Source organism: Engraulis encrasicolus, chromosome 15 (genome assembly GCF_034702125.1).
Source record: "Engraulis encrasicolus isolate BLACKSEA-1 chromosome 15, IST_EnEncr_1.0, whole genome shotgun sequence".
Classification (NCBI taxonomy): Eukaryota; Metazoa; Chordata; class Actinopteri; order Clupeiformes; family Engraulidae; genus Engraulis; species Engraulis encrasicolus.
In genome coordinates this window covers 22,533,832-22,554,252 of record NC_085871.1, presented here as the reverse complement: position 1 = coordinate 22,554,252, position 20,421 = coordinate 22,533,832, and the positions used below count along the sequence as shown (strand labels likewise).

The 20,421-nt window shown below is 41.4% G+C and overlaps 1 protein-coding gene across 1 annotated transcript; it reads left to right on the top strand.

The window, feature by feature from the left end:
• Window positions 1-282: 282 nt before the first annotated feature.
• On the top strand, window positions 283-19,585 carry hcls1 (hematopoietic cell-specific Lyn substrate 1). The gene is made up of 15 exons (XM_063217680.1): window positions 283-402; window positions 1,327-1,410; window positions 2,570-2,643; window positions 6,536-6,665; window positions 12,341-12,451; window positions 12,895-12,949; window positions 13,758-13,868; window positions 14,333-14,443; window positions 14,730-14,785; window positions 14,934-15,003; window positions 15,573-15,724; window positions 16,050-16,238; window positions 17,168-17,462; window positions 18,562-18,633; window positions 19,452-19,585. Exons 2-15 carry the CDS (start codon window positions 1,327-1,329, stop codon window positions 19,583-19,585), a joined length of 1,644 nt encoding a protein of 547 aa, XP_063073750.1. The 5' UTR covers window positions 283-402.
• Window positions 19,586-20,421: the final 836 nt, after the last annotated feature.

Genomic DNA, 20,421 nt, shown 5'->3' with positions numbered 1-20,421 from the left:
CACACTGGACTATAATTAGCTAATCCAATATATCTGATAGGCCTATGTAAAATAAGCTACTTCTTTCCCCCTTATTATAGGCTATTTAATTGCATAGCCTAACATAACTTCGTCTAGACGGTAAAAAATAGGCTATTTGAAAAGGAGATCCGCTCTTGCATTAAATGGATAAAACATAGCCCTAACTAAAAAGGGACATTGAGGTTGGTGATATGAACGCCACCACGCCAATATTAAGAGTTCAATTTAACTTGTGTAGTAGGCCTAGTGAACGTGCTGATCGGTCACCATCACTTCCTCGAGAAAGCGCATCCGCCTTTGAAGTTGCGCGTGTGGCGTAGAGCAGGTGGCACTGTTCTTGGATTAAAGACCAGCCTTCGCGAACCACTTCACTCCGAAACGGTAATAGCCTACAATATCACATTACGACTTTTCATAACATATTGCGTTGGTTTGCGTGTGCATGAGTTAGTTAGTGCTGAGTTCAGACGACTCAAAAGCGTCTCACTTCCAGTCCCCAGGAAGTTCCCTATCCGTTATTTGGATTCTTGGGCTATTGTAACAGCCGATTGGCGACATGAAATTGACGTGGAATATTCTTTTCTAGCGTAAACACAACCTGTTACCTCAAACTTAATGCGTTCAATCAAGTCTAAATAGAAAATGCATATCGAGGAAGTAGCATAGGCTAAAAACATAGACAAATAACTGCTGAAGTTGCCCACACAGGATGTTGCAATGTCAGAAAAAAGAACAGTTTAGTCAAGTAGGCTATGGCGCATTGTGTATTTAGGAGAACCGATTATCTAGGCCTATTGACTTTCAAATGGAGACATCTTTTTAAAAATTGACAATTAACCCAGGCTTACTACCCTACAAGCCAACAGCTGATCTGCACATAAGCTATAGGTCTAGGCCTAAATGGAGCACTTCAGCACAATATACTCTGAGTAGCTATTGAAGTGTTTTATGTGGGACAAATTAGTTTGTTTGGCTATGGGAAGAAAGAACAACACATAGGCCACATAGCATGCCTCTGATGTGACAGAAATAGCCAGTGTTAAATGCTTCAAAAAAGGGGAAGAAGAGTCATCGTAGCATGTTTTGCTTTGCGCTGTGCGATTTGGATTTGTTACTTGTGTCCCAGTAACAATTTAGGCGTATTGCAAAGTGAGTAAGAATCCTCATTACATTGTTAAGAGCTTGTAGAACAAACATTGTGTGTGTGTGCGTGCGAGCGCGCGCGCGCGCGCGCGCGTGTGTGTGTGTGTGTGTGTGTGTGTGTGTTGGAAACATGACCTTTGCTCTGAATGTTGACCCCCATAGATGTGGAAGTCAGTGGTGGGTCACAATGTGTCCATGAAGGTGGCGTCCGAAGGGGACGACTGGGAGACGGACCCTGATTTTGTGGTAGGCAACATGTTGTATTCAGTTGAAGGCAGTGGTGTAGTCTACATAGAACACGGGTATACGGAGTAAGCTTATACCCACTTCTAAATTTCAGGGATTTCAGTATACCCACTTAAAATTGATTGATCCATTGTTTTCAATAGCACAAATATGTACAGTATACCCACTTCAAAAAAATCTCAAATATACAGTATACCCACCATAACATGTGCACATCCCAGGGAAAAGGTGCAGGACAGGAGAGCAGGAGAGAGAGGTCCGCACACTTAAAATCCTTTTTGTTTTCTTTTATTAGGCTATTTCATGGCTGGATTATGTTTCGACTTCAACAGTCTTTATCAGATTCAGATCAGGAGAATCTGATGAAGACTGTTGAAGTCGATAAGTAATCCAGCCATGAAATATTAAAGGAAAACAAAAAGGATTTTAAGTGTGCGGACCTCTCTCTCCGAAAAGGCACAATGTTGTAGACAATAGTTGTTATGCTGTGTTAACCCGTTAAGACACGGCGTTATAAACTTCCCGCTACCAGAATGGCAATGACCATGGTTGTTAACTTTTCAATGACTATTACAGTGTGCCACTGGATGTACTGTGTGCATTATGGGGATACAAGGTGACATAGGCCCTACCTGATATCTATCTTCTCACTCCCTACCATAGTGTCAAAAAATTAGCACTATAGTGTTTGTGTGTGTGTGTGTGTGTGTGTGTGTGTGTGTGTGTGTGTGTGTGTGTGTGTGTGTGTGTGTGTGTTTGTGTGTGTGTGTGTGTGTGTGTGTGTGTGTGTGTGTGTGTGTGTGTGTGTGTGTGTGTGTATACTATGTAGGCCTATTCTAATGACATAAAGTAGCCTAATTAGATTTCACATGTACTGTAATGACGTAATGTTAAACCTCTCCTCGTTTTGCAGTGCAGAGTGACTGAGCTCTGCTATTATTCTATTGTAATGTCTATGCTGATGTGATAGAACAGTATCACAATATGATGATGATTCTGCTGCTGCTGATGATGATGAATATGGTGTGTGCCTATGTTGTGTGTGTGTGTGTGTTTGTGTGTGTGTGTGTGTGTGTGTGTGTGTGTGTGTGTGTGTGTGTGTGTGTGTGTGTGTGTGTGTGTGTGTGTGTGTGTGTGTGTGTGTACGCGGGCAACCCAGAATGATGTGTCTGAGCAGGAACAAAGATGGGGTGCGAAGACCATAGAAGGCTCTGGACGAAAAGAACACATCAGGTAGGCTACTGACTCAGGTTTTACCTCCACAACTAATAATGCTTCATATCACAGCCACAACTAATAATGCTTCATATCACAGCCACAACTAATAATGCTTCATATCACAGCCACAACTAATAATGCTTCATGTCACAGCCACAACTAGTAATGCTTCATATCACAGCCACAACTAATAACGCTTCATATCACAGCCACAACTAATAATGCTTCATATCACAGCCACAACTAATAACGCTTCATATCACAGCCACAACTAGTAACGCTTCATATCACAGCCACAACTAATAACGCTTCATGTCACAGCCACAACTAATAATGCATCATATCACAGCCACAACTAATAATGCATCATATCACAGCCACAACTAATAATGCATCATATCACAGCCACAACTAATAACACTTCATATCACAGTCACAACTAATAACGCTTCATATCACAGCTACTGTACTGATCAATAAGACCAGTGGTTACGTTGGCTTGGTAAGGAAGAGGTAGGCATTCTTCATGTAGTTATCATCAAACACCTCACTCTACTGTGCTGTAGTTCTGTAAATGAAGAGTTTTGTGACAAAATGACTTAAATGCCATCTTGTTACTTTTTGCATTTTATTATTGGAAATGACTGTACAGACTTTTTGAAGCTATATCAAAATGCATTTTGCAATGCAATGCCCAATACAAAAATGTCAGTTTCCCAAAATGTTCATTCTGCAACCAAGCTCTTCAAATATTGTCACAGAGGGAGCTCACTGAGCTCTGTGTATTTCAGAGGTGACCAGTAGGGGGAGCTGAGAGGGCTACTGCCAACATTAAACACTGAATAACACAATAAGTAGGCCTACAGTAAACAAACAATATGTCACTGGATTTGCCCGACTTGCACATACCTGTACTGTACTGTACTGTACTGTATACTAAGAGACTGTGGTAAACGAATGGCCACAAGAGGTCCACTAATATAGCCCCGAAATGAAACCTCTGCTGTGCTAACAGAAGAGAGAGAGCAACAGGAAAGGGAAGTATAGAAATACAGCTCACATCTCATGCGAGATGCATTACCAAATATGGAACGCTGAAAGCTGGCCGGCGTGTCGTTTCTGTGTCAGGCACGCACATTGCGTGCGTATGTGTGTATTTGCGCGCATGCGTGCTCATTCAGCTGATAGAATGAACCACATGCACACACATGGTAAATGTGTCGCCCAATATACAGTAGATGGCATAGCACAGTACTACAGGGCGGAAAATGATGAGTAACATCTAGCTGCCTTGTCTGATGACTTTAAAATACAGGCCCGAGGCTGTAAGGCAAAGTACCATGGAATATTCCGGTTCTTTGTAGGTTAAAGGTTCAATATAAAGGTTTGGGACAATTTGAAAGTGTTAAAGGTCAAGGTCAAAGTTGAATTGTAATTTGTTGTTAAATCCCCATATAAGAAGCATTACACAGTAGACTGAAAACACGCACGCACGCACGCACGCACGCACGCACGCACGCACGCACGCACGCACGCACGCACGCACGCACGCACGCACGCACGCACGCACGCACGCACGCACGCACGCACACACACACACACACACACACACACACACACCAAATGTGGCCTCCCATCTCCCCACAGCAGCATCAGGAAACAAAGGTAGACCACAAAGCTGAACATCAAAACATAAAAGTTAAGGGCTCCTGAAGGGTTAAAAGGGCTCCTGAGAAATGGTAATATCAGTAAGTGAAATCGTGAGAAATAGTGTTAGCAGTTAAGCTCTGGACTAAGATAGTTTCGTTCTGAATTGAGGAACCAAGCAATTGGCCATCATAAACTGTGGTTGTGTGGCGTTTGTGCACTGCGGGGTTGATCACGTGACCATATGTTTGCAACGAGAACCTCTGCTATAACTAGACACAACCTGTTGGGGCGTTCATGTGAAATATATTGCATTGCATTTGGATGATAATCAATCCTATCTGGAGAGTTTTAAAGTTGCTCAGTGGCAATGTGGGACAAGATGCCTTGTTGAAACGGCACTGTAGATATAGTATCGTGCTTACTCAATAACACAGACTCTTAATGAAGCTCTGAAGGATGTGAGCTCAACCCCCTTTTTCGTTAGGCCACTATAAATAATTATAATCGCTAACAAAAGCTTAGTTTTTCTTTCTGTGTTGGTGGTTACTCTGTTCCCTTCACTGAGCTCTTACCATTGAATTATGTGACATGTGTACTAGGAGGATGCATCTGCAAGGTTGCCTCAGATAAGGAGCATAGAGAAGTTTTCCTCTCCATTGACCTTTGTGACCTCCCTCCCTTTTTGCCCTCCTCATTAAAAGCGGCCGTAGTTGGCCTGCCATGCGGCTGACCCAGGTCCTTTGCTGACCTCTCCCAGTTCGCTTCCTGTCCACCTCTCACACTGTCCTATCAAATAAAGTCGAAAAAGACCAACAAAAATTTCCTAAAAGCGGCCGTAGTGGAAAGGAGAGACAGAGAGACCAAAGACGCCAAGCGAGAAACCTGTTTTCTTAACAGCCATAGATGCCTCCATCTACAGTACACCAGGGGTAGGGAATCTTTTTTATTCGAAGTGTAACTTCAAATTCCTCCAAGGACCATAAAAGTCCTCCAAGGGCGGTACTATGAACACAAACCAGGATTTCCCCCTGCACTTTAGGCCTATATTGAAGGTGGTCACCTTTACAACAGGCTCCTCCTTCTCTAGGTCCCCTTAAATAAAACTTAATTGTGTTGCAAATGTACTAATTGTTAAGATTCCTTTACAAAACGTAACTGGCCCTCGAGAAGTTCCCCACCCCTGATCTACACTATCAGCTGCCTCCAACTGCACTCTGTACATACAGTAGCCTGGCTATCCTGCAGTCACAATAGCCCGGCTACTTTATACTGTATCATTATGAATGCAACACATGGGCTAGAGAAGGCCTTCTTTCTGTCACACTTTGAAATAGACTGACATGCTGGTGTGGCACAGTGGCAGAGTTGGGTAGAATGTTCTATGCATAGGGCAGTCACGGGCAGTCATGGGTAAGCGGTTAGAGTAGTGTTTCTCGGTGAGGCATAAATGCAATTTCGTTGTGTGCAGTGTGCAGTGTTCACTTGTGTGCTGCGGAGTGCTGTGTGTTACAATGACAATGGGAGTTGGAGTTTCCCAATTGGGCTTTCACTTTTCGCTTCTCTAAATTTTATTGTTCTGCTAAACTATTAATAATTACTGTATTTGATTATTACTGTACTACTCTATCTATTGCTATGCAGCGCCAGCGTGACTGCCAATGTCTTGTGTATTACTTTTTTCTATTGCTATGTAATTATTATTCTGCTGAACTATTGTATGTGATTATTCCTGTATTACCCTATCTATATTACTATGAAGCGTGACTGCCAGTCTTGCGTATTACTTTTGTCTATTGCTATGTAATTATTTCTCCTCTCCTGACTGTGCTGTGCTGTGCTGTGCAGTGTGATGGCGTTGAGGGTGAAGGAAAAATTGGAAACAGGTGGATTTGTATTCGGGGGGGTCCTAGAAGTAAAAAGAATGCAGAATGGAAAAATCTATATGAAATGTTCCTAAACTTACAACTCAACCCGCACTATCTTGTGTATTACTTTTGTCTATTGCTATGTAATTATTTCTCCTCTCCTGACTGCTGTGCTGTGCTGTGCAGTGTGGCGGCATTGAGGGAGAAGGAAAAATTGGAAACAGGTGGATTTGTATTCGGGGGGGTCCTAGAAGTAAAAAGACTGCAGAATGGAAAAATCTATATGAAATGTTCCTAAACTTACAACTCAACCCGCACTATCTTGTGTATTACTTTTGTCTATTGCTATGTAATAATTTCTCCTCTCCTGACTGCTGTGCTGTGCTGTGCAGTGTGGCGGCCTTGAGGGAGAAGGTGTCTCATGAGCACGAGGTGGGGAAGAAGAAGGAGCTGGACAGCGGCCCCAAGGCGTCTTACGGCTACGGCGGGAAATTCGGGGTCGAGAATGACCGCATGGACAAGGTCATTACATTACACAACTAACCCTTCTTTGCCTTTGCACTTGCTGTTCTGTATATCTCCTGTGCAATTTGTATCTGCTAGGGATGCTGGCTATGATTATGTCCTCGTTTGAAAGTCTCTTTGGTTGTAAAGCGTCTGCCAAATGCAATGTAGTGTAATTTACAGTAATGTAATGTAATTGCATTCCATTACACTTAGCTGATGCTTTTATCTAAAGCAACTTACAGTCATTTCTGGGTATTGGTTATAGTCCGTGGAGCAGTATGGGGGTAAGGTGCCTTACTCAAGGGCACTTCAGCCATGGAGTTTGGTAGGGAATATAGAAGAGTGGGATTTGAACCAGAAACCCTCTGACCTAAAGCTTATGTATTTAACCATTAGGCCACAGCTGCATCCAACCCCCCCCCCCCCCCACACACACACACACAAACTTACAACACAGTCTCCACAAACAGTTTTAAAACATACAGTATATAGTGTACAGTACATCAGTCAAGTTTCAGAGGCCCTCTATGGCACATGTCTCTACGATATGTCTCCACATATGTCTCTACTAACAGTGTTGAACATACATTATTGTCTCCACCAACTTTTCCATCATTACATTTCACCTGAACATTTCCAAAAGGCTTCTATGGGTATGGGGGAAAATAAAATTCAGGGTCAAGAATGACCGCATAGGCAACGGAAATGCTCACCGCTATACAGGAACATACAGTGTGGTCAATTTGGTTTTCACCAGTAGATTTCGATTGAACTCCTAGGGCAGGGGTGGGGAACCATTTTCATTCGAGGGGCCACTTCGAATTCCACCGAGGGCCGTAAAAGTCCTCCGAGGGCCATACTACAAACCCCAACTCCGATGAAGTTGGGACGTTTGGTAAACAGTGAATAAAATCAAAATGCTATCATTTTCAAAACATTCAATCTATTCATTAGATGGAGAATAGTGAAAAGACAACATATTAAGTGTTAAAACTGAGAAAAAATATTGTTTTGGGGGACATATGTACTCATTTCTAATTTGATAAATCCAACACGTCTCAAAAGAGTTGGGACGGGGATCAGTGAAATTTAGTAAACATCCAAATAAGATAAAACAACAAAGAAGAACATTTCAAAATGAATTGTACTGACGGACAATATAGGTGTCCAGGTATAAGATCATCACAGAGAGGCTGAGTCACTCAGAATTAAAGATGCAAAGGGAATAATTACCGTAGTTATTACATACATTTTTGAATTCCCTTTGATTTACCACAATTGAGTGTATATAAGACATATTTTTGTTAATAAAATCATTGTATAGGTTCATGACATCATGAAATATATATTGGCTGTAGTCTCACTCTAATTCCTGGAGTGCTAGAGCTATTGAAAATGTACCATATTAAGAATGCTTAATGCATGAAAATGATACAGGGGTGTAACATTCTCCTAAGCACCTGAGCTCACTTGAAATAGACCCAGAAGACATGGGAAACTGTCCTTTGCTTACAGAAGTTAGCAGAAGTTGTAGAAGTCCATTCTTTTTGACAATAATAGAGCATTGCACATCCTGTGCTACAGTAAAAATGGACCATCCAACTGGTGTTAGTGCTAGCTTCAAAAGTCAGCCTCCATGATGGCATGCGGGTGCAGTAGTGCATTGGTTAAGATGTTCTCACTCATCTGTAGAGTTAAATACAGTGCTGAATGGTATAAATGGGTTTTAAACAGCATGAAAAGCCACTCATGCATTATATTTTGAAGGGAGATCTTCGATTACTGCCACATAGTAAGGTCAAATTGCATTCTCTACTATGTTTTAACAGTTTGGCTCCATCATAAGGACCAGCAGGTGATAAAATGGTGGGTTTTTGGTCAAGACCTGTCACACTGTAAGCACTACAGAAAGGAAAACATTGCAAAACATGACAAGGAATACACCCACCATTTAAGCTGGTGAAATCATGTCCAAGATAGGAATTAACACTGTTTTTTATATAAAATCATATGATCGGTTAATGTATTTAACTGTTAAGTGTTGTCTTTTGTTTTGTTTTTAGTCTTCCTCGACATTTGCTGCCATTTATTGTCCCCGTCCCAACTCTTTTGAGACGTGTTGGATTTATCAAATTAGAAATGAGTACATATGTCCCCCAAAACAATATTTTTTCTCGGTTTTAACACTTAATATGTTGTCTTTTCACTATTCTCCATCTAATGAATAGATTGAATGTTTTGAAAATGATAGCATTTTGATTTTATTCACTGTTTACCAAACGTCCCAACTTCATCGGAGTTGGGGTTTGTATGAACACATACCAGGATTTCCCCCTGCACTTCAGGCCTATATTGAAGGCAGCCACCTTTAAAACAGACCCCACCTTCTCTAGATCCCCTGAATATATAGTTTCATTGTATTGCAAAAGTACTTTATAAGAGTCCTTAACAAAATATGTGATATTTCATGTGAAGCTACATAACAATAAAATTATATTGGGGGCCGGATAAAACGGCTGTAAACGGCCCTCGAGACATAGGTTCCCCACCCATGTCCTATGGCCATGGTGAACATGTCAGGGTTTTAAAACGATTGCATAGGTAAGGCCACCACTATTTCGCAGGAACATGCAGTATAGTCTCCACCAAGGTGTGTCTCAGTATGTTTCACCAGTATATTGTCAAAGGGGTTCTATGAGTCGGGGGTTAAATTCGGGATCAGGAATATCCACATGGACAAAGGCAGAAATATACACCATTGTTACACAGGAACATGCCATACAATTGGCTTCCCATCTGTTCATGTGTGCGATTCACCCCCACATCTCCATGTAACTTCTATGGCTATGGTGGCAAGTTTGGAGTCGAACTGCTCTGTAAAACTTTGGTTGACATCTGGGGGTGCTGTTTGTTTATGAATACTGTATGTGTTGCTTTGTCTTGTCATGCACGTGTTTCAGTTGTCTTCTTGCTGTACTCAAATGCTCTTTTTTTAAAAGATATGTTTGGGCTTTTAATGCCTTTATTGTGACAGGACAGTTAGAGAGGGACAGGAAATGAGCGGGGAGAGAGAGACAGGGAAGGTATGGCATACAGTATGTCCTGAACTGGAGTCGAATCCGGGTCACCGGCGTAGTAACCCAGTGCCCTACCATTAGGCCACGGCAGGGCCTCAAATGTTCTTTTTAAGGATAAATATTGGTGAAAGTTGGGATATACTGAGCTATACTTGCAAATGCATCGACCACATACTGTACAGTAGATGCATATGGATTTCAGTTGTTTCCAAGTGAGGGTTATTTAATTGAAGCTAGAAGCTGCGGCACACTTCGGCACACATGTCCCGCTGTGATGCAACTCCAAGCTGAAGGATGATTCATAGAGGAACAATTGAACTGAGTATCATTAAGGCTATGTCAATATTATTTCTGTGCATTTTGCTGGAATAGAGACTTGGTATAGTGTCAAGATGGTGATTGTGATGGTGAGGCGCTGTGACAGGATGAGGATGGTGATGAGGATGTGACGTGCTGTCCATGTGATGTGACATGATAGGAATGGTCAAAAATACTGGATAAGAGAAAGATAACGCAAACCACTCAATGCAAAAGCGTGGGCTCAAGTTGGGTCTCCTAAGGGGGCGTTGTCCCCTCCTTCTTCTTCTATTTTTGAGGTGTTTGCTCAAGACGTGCGCTACCGCCATCTACAGCGCTAAGGGGGCTTGATTTATTCTCAACCTCAGGACTCCGAAGGTCTCCTAACCGAAGGTCTCCTAAGGGGGCGTTCACCCGACATAAAGTGGATACCGGAAAAGAAACAAAATGACGCTTCTTCTTAGATCCACTTTCTTTGGGAATGGTGATGGTGATGATGATGTCATGTGATGTGATCATTCTTGTATCATTACCTAGGCGGTTGGAAGCAAAACTCCCCCACACTGTCCTCTTGCAAAGTTTGCCAGGTTTTGACCGACACTTCACAATTAAGTGTGTGGAGTGTGCAAGACGTTGATCATTCTGGGAATCTCTGGTGATCTGGGCACTGCTTCTGATCTGACCAAAGAAGGTGTGCAAGACTTAAAAAATGAATGACCCAGGTGCTCAGAAAAGGCCCAAGTGTGTTGTGTTGCACTGTCTTGCACTGTGGTGTACTGTGTTGTACCGTGTCATGTTGCATCACATTATGTTGGAACTGAATCTGGTGTCATACCCATGTAATGTGTCTCTGGTGGTGTTAGGGCAGGGGTGGGGGACCTATGTCGTTTTATCCGGCCCCCAATATAATTTTAATGTTAGGCGGCTTCACATTAAATATGCAGTATGTCTTATTTGGAAAGGAATCTTAAAAATGATATTTGCTATGCAATTAAGTAATATTCATGGGACCTATAGAGAGGTGGGTGTCTGTTTTACAGGTGGCTGCCTTCAATATAGGCCTACAGTGCAGGGGGAAATCCTAGTTTGTGTTCATAGTAATGCCCTTGGAGGAATTTGAAATGGCCCCTTGAATGAAAAAGGTTCCCCACCCCTGTATTAGGGCATACATCTTCTATACAGTGTATGTGATGTTTCTAGTTTCTGTGCTGTGTGTGTCATGCAGTGCTGTGTTGCATTGCACTGTACAGTATAATATAATATTGTTATGCTAAGAAAAGTAAGATATCCTCTGTGCTCCTGTTCTTCACCTGTTAATCTGGTATATCAAATGTCAAAATGTTAGACACACTCCTCGAACTCAAAGCAGAAATGAATCTCCCACATCTAAGATGCTCCTCCAGGGAGTTTCCTTCTCATGTTGTGATTGCTTCTCACATCCTTACCCTGGAGGTAGTAGGTCAAACCTGCTCTACTACTGTATGTGATGTTTTTGGTTTCTGTGTTGTGTCATGTTGCGTTGTGTTGCAATGGGTTTTGCATGACACCAGCAGGGTGCATTTGTGATTCTTGTGTCATCTTGTGTTGTGATTCATAACATGTTAATGTTATGGTGTTTTGAAGTAAGGAGTCTGCACACTTAAAATCCTTTTTACTTTTTAAAAAATTCCATGACAGGATTACATTTTGAACATTGTCTTCACCAGATTCAGTAGATTCTCTGAATCTGATACAGACAATGGGCAAAATGTAATCCTGCCATGGCATAAAAAAATCAAAACAGGATTGCAGTGTGCAGACTCCTCACTCCAAAACTTAATGTCTAACTTCTGCCAATTTCAATATGCTGTTGTATTGCTCTCTCTACCCTTAACTCGTCAGTACCCGGTGATGCTGCATTTTTCGACTCAGCCCTTTCCGAGATCTGAGCTATTCTAATGGGGGCAGACTTTGTTTACATTAAAAACTTTCTTAACATAGGCCTACTCCAAATGTTATCCCAAAAGGTATCACTGTTTGCTAGTTGTCTGCTGATGTTGCATACTCTTTTGGATGTTATTGGGAATAAATCAAGATGGTTTTTTTTAAATGCAAACAAACACCTGCCCCCATTACAATGACCAGGATCTCAGAAAAGGCTGAAGAAAAGAAACCCTCAGGTACTGACAAGTCCAGAGTAGTGTGAGCATTACAACTGCATGTCGAAATTGGCAGAAGTTACCCTTTAAGTCAGCCTTTGTCCTGCATCTTTACCTGGGAGGTGCCCAATATACACCTTCAACTGAATATTATGTTGTTTGTCGTCTCGTTACCCAGGCAGCAGTGGGGCATACCTATGTGGCAGAGGTACAGCAACACTCGTCCCAGACCGATGCGTCGAGAGGGTTTGGTGGGAAGTATGGCGTGCAGAAGGAGCGAGTGGACAAGGTAACATTCTTATGTTATGTTATTTAAGTGACACTCGTATTATTCAATATGCACCATATGCATTAATATGCACAGAGGTGTCAAAAGTAACACAAATCTGACCCAACCAGCATATAATCAGATGATCATCATCTACGAAGTACAGTACCTGTAGATCAGTCTGTCAGGGAATTTACCTGTGCTAAGTGAAGTGGCAGGGCTTGATTTTTACTTTTACTTTTGATATCTCTGAATATCATGTTGCAGTGTATGACTTGTAAGGCAATTTTCCTGTAAAAAAGACATTACGTTATGGAACCTAAACCTATGTGAATATTTAATTCCCTTGTGTATTCGCTTGTTTGTATCCAACACCTGTCAGTAGAGTGTTTTGAGGATGTATATGTGCACTGCTTGTTGTGATTGATGAAATAATATCCATCTCCTGCCTCTCTGTGTTGCAGTCAGCCATGGGCTATGACTACAAGGCAGACGTGAAGGATCATGCCTCACAGAAAGGTACTCTCAAATACAGACTTTGAAAAGGTCAGCCAGACAAACAGTCCACCCTTTTTTGATTTTCACATATTTGCAGTATTTCCCAGCATTATTCATGAATGTGCATATAATTTTCGTCTATGTGTTTCCATTGCCTGGTTTAACAGTATAGCCAAATTAAGCATAGCAATGCAAATCTATGGGGGCAAACAACACATCATCAAATGTATTTATAATGTACTTTAAAATTAATGTAAAATTCACCAGAGTGCAAAATAGCTATTTAATCCTGCCCTGTGATCATTTGAGGCTTGATGCTAATGCCTCCATTCACTTCCAGTGATTATGCTAAGCTATGCTAATAATTCTGATCCCAAAAATCTAAGTAGGCCTACTGAAAAAACTGAGAAGAAAATTATGCACATTCATGAATAATGCTTGGAAATACTGCAAATATGTGAAAATCAAAAGAGGGTGGACTGTTTCTTTAAACAAATCATGAAAGCATGTGTAAGGTTTTTCTGTGTAATTTACAGATACAAGTCTTTTTAGAGATGGGGCCTGTTATTAAAAAAAACTGTTGGATGTCAATGATCAAATTGTAATGTATTAGAAAAGGCCCTGTGTAATGTCTTAGTAATGTTGTAGTTAAGCCTTTTCAAATCCTATTACAGTGTTTCCCTGCTGACAAGGTGCCCATCTTGAGCTTACTAAACGTCTTCTGAACGTTGATGTACAAAGTGGCTTGATCTGTGGTCATACAGTATTTGAAGTGTTTGAGTTGTAGGGCAAGACATTTTGCCTCAGGCTGTGTCATGTTTTCCCTTAGACCACTCGAAGGGCTTTGGGGGAAAGTATGGAGTGGAGAAAGAGAAAGTGGACAAGGCCGCTATGGGCTATGACTACAAAGGAGAGACAGAGAAACACCAGTCTCAAAAAGGTCTCACACACATGCACGCACACACACACAGACGCTCACACGCACACACACACACACAGATAGAACGTTTCATTCACCTGTTGTTTTGACACAAGGCTACCTCGTTTTTGATATATAGCCTATTTCTAAATAGAAGTGTAAGACTGCTGTTACGGTACTTCACTAGGCAGACATGATTTCATCTCTGGTTTGACATGGAACAACTTTTCTTGACATAGTCTAAATCTGGCTAAGTGCAAGCATGTCAAAAGAAGCTGCAAGGCTCTTATTTACTACGCACATTTTGAATACATTGAATACAACTGCAGAAGGTACATAGAAAATCAACTCACCGTGATCCCAAAATCCAAAGTAACCTACTGAACAACATCACTACATCACTACTGTATATAATATCCTATACATATCAATTTTGAATCATTATCCATTCCTCTCCTGATTAACTGTTTTGGCTTGATGTGTAGACTACTCCAAGGGATTTGGGGGCAAGTACGGAGTGGAGAAAGAGAAGGTTGACAAAGCAGCCTTGGGTTACGACTACAAAGGAGAGACAGAAATGCACCAGTCCCAGAAAGGTGACCAACTACAATCAATAACACATTAATACACTTAATTTAATAGCATATCTCAGTTTCAACAAAATTACTTTCTAAGTGCTAAGATAAATAGTTAATAGCTAGTTAAAAGCTTTTCTAAAAAAAATACTAAGAAAGGTAGGCCTACTTTATTATGCACCCTGAGCGATGCTTACAGTTTCAAGTAGCTGCTGTTACTACTAAGAAGGCCCACTATTCACCTTTTCAATATAATGATACAATTCTTCAACGCAGGAAAAAAAGTTCAATTGTGTCTTCATTTCAGATTATGCCAAGGGCTTTGGAGGACGTTATGGTGTTGAGAAAGATCGCATGGATAAGGTACTGTACTTCATCACCTTTGTCACCCGGGGCTGCACTTGATTTATCTCTCTATCGCTCCCTCTCCTTTTACTCAGCAGTGTTATGTTTTTATTATTCGTAATAGTCAATGCTTTTCTCTGATCAATATGTCAAATGTGTGACGCAGAGTGCAGCCACTTTCACTGACATGGAGTCGCCAACGTCAGCCTATGAGAAGACTCAACCACTGGAGGCCTGTGAGTCCAACAGAAATATTAGCTAAATACTGCCACAGTGTGGACAAGAAATGCAATGTTTTTGTTTGTTTGACAGCACACGGCTGACATTTTTGGTCTGTGGTTGAACATAGTCATGTTATATCATGTATTCTCCCAGATATGAGTATTTTTTTTTACAATGGCATAATGTGTGTCATTTAGAATGTCCTGGCTTTCAATATGTGTTATGTGTATCGAATAGTGTAATAATAACTAACAACTGGTGAATACATCTCAAGTAAAAAGAAATGGTTTACCCCTCTTACAAAATCTATGTACGTACTGTACATATACCTAGAGAAGACACTATAGGCTTGTAAATAGAAGTTAGATGGAAAGTAGCTTCTGATTTTGATCACTGTTACCTGGCTGTTCTGTCTTGCACTTTGTCAGTCTGTAAAATGTCAGTCTTGTATATGTCTATGATGTCTTGGCATGAGAGAAAATGTAATTTCATTTTCCTTGTATGACTTGTGCATATGAAGAAAGTGACAATACAAGCTGACTTGACTTGACTTGATTTTGTTGATGTTTCTTCTTCCCATAAGCCACTGCCAGTGCCGGAGCGGGGAACCTTAAGGCCCGTTTTGAAAACATGGCCCGCGCTTCGGACGATGAGAACCGCAAGCGTGCCGACGAGGAGAAGGCCAGGAGACAGGCCAGAGAGAAGAGGGAGCAGGAGGACTCCAAACGCAGACAGGTACACACAGGAGCATACATGACACACACAATGTATCTATGATTTTAAAAAAAGTACATAGCATACACAATCTAAACACATCCAACAACATATTGTATCATGCTTCAAGGCACCACAACAATGACGTTTCTTCTTCATCAAAATCCAGCCATGAAAAAAAAGGATTTTAAGTGTGCAGACTCCTCACCCCGAATATTAAGATATACACAATATTTTCCCCGATGTATTTTGAATATGCTTGAATAATTTGTACATGGTGATGACTATGACCACTCAGGAACCAGTCATACTCACTTCATCCTCTTATCTCATACTAATTCAACAGGAGCAGATGAGTAGGGAAGAGTCAAAGCCTGCTCCACCACCACCTGCAGCATCAGCACCAAAGCCGCCACAGCCCAAGCAGCAGATGCCCCCCTCCGTACCGGCAGCCAAGAAGCCCTCTCCCTCTCCCTCTCCCCCTCAGCTGCCCTCCAGGGCTCTACCCCCCTCCCCAAGACATGAGCCTGCACCGGTAATGTTATCTCCCACTGTAAAGAAGAAAAATCCGCACTCACACGCTACGTCTCATTATTTATTTATAAATTACCACAATGTCCACAAGCAGACACGTTTCGGCTCTTAAGCTATCATCAGTGCGTGGTACTCAGAACAAAGAAAGGGGTGCATCTTATCAAAGGGGAGGTGAGAGGTCACAGGTTACAGGTGTATGATAGGGGGTGGCACCCAAGGGTGCAAAAACACAGCATATAGGCAGCAACAAAAAATACATAGTATAGATATATTTTTTTTAAACAAAAACAAATCTTCCACTGTACCCTTTACGTATCCCACTCACACCACCAGTATGTGTCCACTACCAAATGCTGGTATTATTATTTATATTATTATAAGACTATATTATATTATTAATATATAACATATTATATTATAAATATATTATATTATTATTACCAAATCTATTCTACCATCTATTCCACACACACGTTACACAAAAACTTCACTGAACAAGTTGCGATGATCATCAACGTGATTGAACACCACTTATAGTAGCTTTGGGGAGCATAGCATTACATTCTGGTAAGTGAAAAGGAAAGTCAGCAATTGTTTTACCTCTATCCTTATAGTAGGTTTTGGCTGACCAGCCTACCAACGCAAACACACTCCTTGTCAGTGTGCCCTGTATTTTACTACCAGGCACCATTTTGAAAGCTAAGGATTTTTACTTTTGTATGTTATATCTTGGATCCTGTTTTTATGTCCTCTACATCTATAGATAAATGCAACCAATTAATCAAACCTGTGTTTGGAGTGGGATGGCACTTAAGTTCATGTGTGAGTCAAGGCAGGTTAGGGAATACTTTTGGTAATATAGTCATGTCTTCGTCATCTATACATGACTTAAACCACTCAATCAATCAATTAATTTCATCACTAAATCAGGAGGAAGAGGAGCAGCTGGAGTACGAGGAGCCCCCCTGTCTACCCCACCGCCCCACAGACCTCCTAGAGGAGGCCGAGGCAGCCGCACAGCCTCCCGAGCTGGAGGACGATGCTGAGGGGGAGTATGAAGACGTCGGGGGCCCCTGCAACCTCCAGCCAGAGGAGGAAGATGAGGCCGAGTATGAAGACATTGGGGTGGCCTGTGCCCCGCCAGTGCCAGCCGGTCAGCACCATGCAGAGGAAGAGGAGGATGGTGAGGCAGAGTACGAAGATATTGGCTTGGCTAAAGCTCAAGGTAAAAACTCTTATGGTTGAAGGAGAGGATTGTCCACATCCCAGGAAAAGGTGCAGGACAAGGGCCAACTGTAGTTTTCAAAGTGAGAAGTCCGCACACTTAAAATCCTTTTTGTTGCATTTTATTATTTCATGGCAGGATTATGTTTCGATCTCAACAGTCTTCATCGATTCCGTTCTGTTCTGAGAGAATCTGATGAAGACCGTTGAGGTCGAAACGTAATCCTGCCATGAAATAATGAAATACAACAAAAAGGATTTTAAGTGTGCGGAAGCATTGATGGTTGTTTCATGACACATTCATACCAAACTTTTCATGAACCAAGTGGACGGAAGCACAACAACTTGTCAAAATAAAAGTCAAACAAAGTAGCATTGCAGGTTTCGTTCTCAACCCTCAATGATTATTGATTTTGACAAGTTGCTGTCCTTTTGTCTTCCATGACTATCCATGAATGTCTTACTAAACAGTCATGAGTCCTTTATGCAAAGTGTATAGCAGATGCTATGAATGTGTTATGCAGCGTCACGTCAAGTAATGTGTAACCACTCTTATCTCTAATTGTAAATGTTTGATATTTAATGTTATTTATTTACATTTTTTTTAAAGAATTGGTTTTGTTCACACAGAAAGCTAAGGCACTGTAAGAAGGTTGAGCATAGCCCATCATTTGCTTTTCAGGAAAAACATTAACAATGACATTTTATTAAAACAATGAACTATAAAGACACTGTTGCTCATATTTATTGTGTATTTTCGGTGACGATGTGAATTTGTCCTGTGGACTTAAATAACATTAAGGTGCTGTTTCCACGTATCTGGATATTTGTATATGTGGGTATTTTTGTCTCCTGTTTAGGTGGAAACGCAACATGGGGATAAAAATAAAACTCCATTGTAACGGGTGCATTTTAGCCCCCTAACTAGGATATTTTAAAACAGGATTTTTTACATGTGGGTTTTAAAAATCTGCTTACGTGGAAATAGAAGGCCAAAACCAATGTAACCAGGAGAAAAAAATATTCACATTTAAAAATATCCTGCCACGTGTAAACAACTCCTAATGCCTGTTTGCTTGTGCTTTCTACACTGTCTGCAGCTGAAGATGATAATGAATACGAAGAGCTGCCAGCTGGGACCACAGCCACTGCCCTGTATGACTACGAAGGCCGTGAGTAGCGCTACAGATATTCACTAATCAATCTATGGAAGATAATACTGCCCTATACATGGGTTCTACATTTTTGGTTTTCCCCTGGCTGCACGAACCTAGCCGCGCACAACTCAACCTCTGATTGTTGGCAACCGCTGTCGGTCAAAAAATTAGCTCATGTGGTTGGCTGCCAGTGTCTTGCCCTTCCTCACGACATCATGTTTACAAACACTGTGGACCCATGTATACCAATATAGGCTACATGGGGTTTTTTTTGTTTGTAAACAAAGTGTTGTGAGGAGGGGCAAGACACTGGCAGCCAACCATGTGAGCTAATTTTTTGACCGACAGCGGATTGCAACAATCAGGAGTTGGTGCACAGCCAAGGTCGCACAGCCATGGGAAAACAAAAATTGAGAAGGCCTAACGTTTTTAACATTGGCTGACTTATGATTGGTTGTATAGGATCAATGATATTTGGTGACATCATGCATTGATTTACCTGTCCTACAAGCTGGCTTGTTTGAGATGGACTGGCAAGCAGTTGGTCATTCTGGACCTGGAGTAGTAACAGTTTTTGACATGACTATAGTCACTACTGCCCATGTGGCGCTATTTTCAGAATGAAATTATCCCAAAAAATGGAAGGCTTTCAAATGCACCAGCATACAATTTCAAACCCTTTGCGTAGCACCACCAAAGAAAATACCAAGACAGTTACTGTAATGTACTGTACTTCTGGAGTACAGTACTGGTATTTTCTTTGGTGCTACGCTAATGCGAATGCACTGCTCCAAGAGACCGGGCTTAATACTTTTATCGATCTGCCACCACAGAGGACGACGACGAGATCTCGTTCGACCCCGGTGACATCATCACCAACATCGAGATGATTGACGAGGGCTGGTGGAAAGGCACCTGCAAGGGCCGCACCGGCCTCTTCCCAGGAACCTATGTGGAACTCAAGTGACCTCCACCACTGAGCATTTCTGTGCCATGATTCATTCACATTTTGGTCTTAAAAACTGATAATTGCACTTTTTATTTGTATTTGTTTTAATCTGAGAAGAAAAATGGAAGATGAAATTATATTTGTGCAGGATTCTTATTCAGAGCACTTTAATAAGAATGACTGTATATTTTTAATATAGACAGCAGAGCGTTTTGGTCTATAATGTGGTCAGTGAGTATGAAAGCACTGGAGATGACAATTTAATTCAATGTGTAAGATTTTTTTAATATATATATCAGCAATAGTTAACAACACTCCCTGTTCATTGTGTTTCGCCATAAAATTAAAGGTCAACTCAGGGAAAAAGGAAATCGTATTGTGCATAAGCATCACACGGTTGCCATCCCAACTACACACATTGTATGAACTTTTTATACCTGTAGAATGTCAACTTTGATATTACCATAGTATTTTGAAGGGCAGAATGCCGTTTCCCAGGCTTGTGATAAGACAGCGTGCAGCTACATTAAGTCAGCAAGAAGACAACAGCATGGAAACCCGACATACATGTGGCTGTTGTGTACACATCAAGGTGGTGTACAACTCACTCAAAAAAATAAAAAATACCCATGTATAACCAATACACTTGAGAGCAATTTTTCAACATCAACACATCTGAGATATATACATGTCCTGCATTCAAAGGACACACAAGGCATGATGAGTGTACATCACAGTTTGCCTTTTCCACAAAGGCACAGTCCTTACAGCAAATTGTGCAGGTGTCATGCTCAAAAGCGACTGCCGCCAGAAAACAACTGACTTCATAGACTGCCTCCCCCATTGCTCTTTGC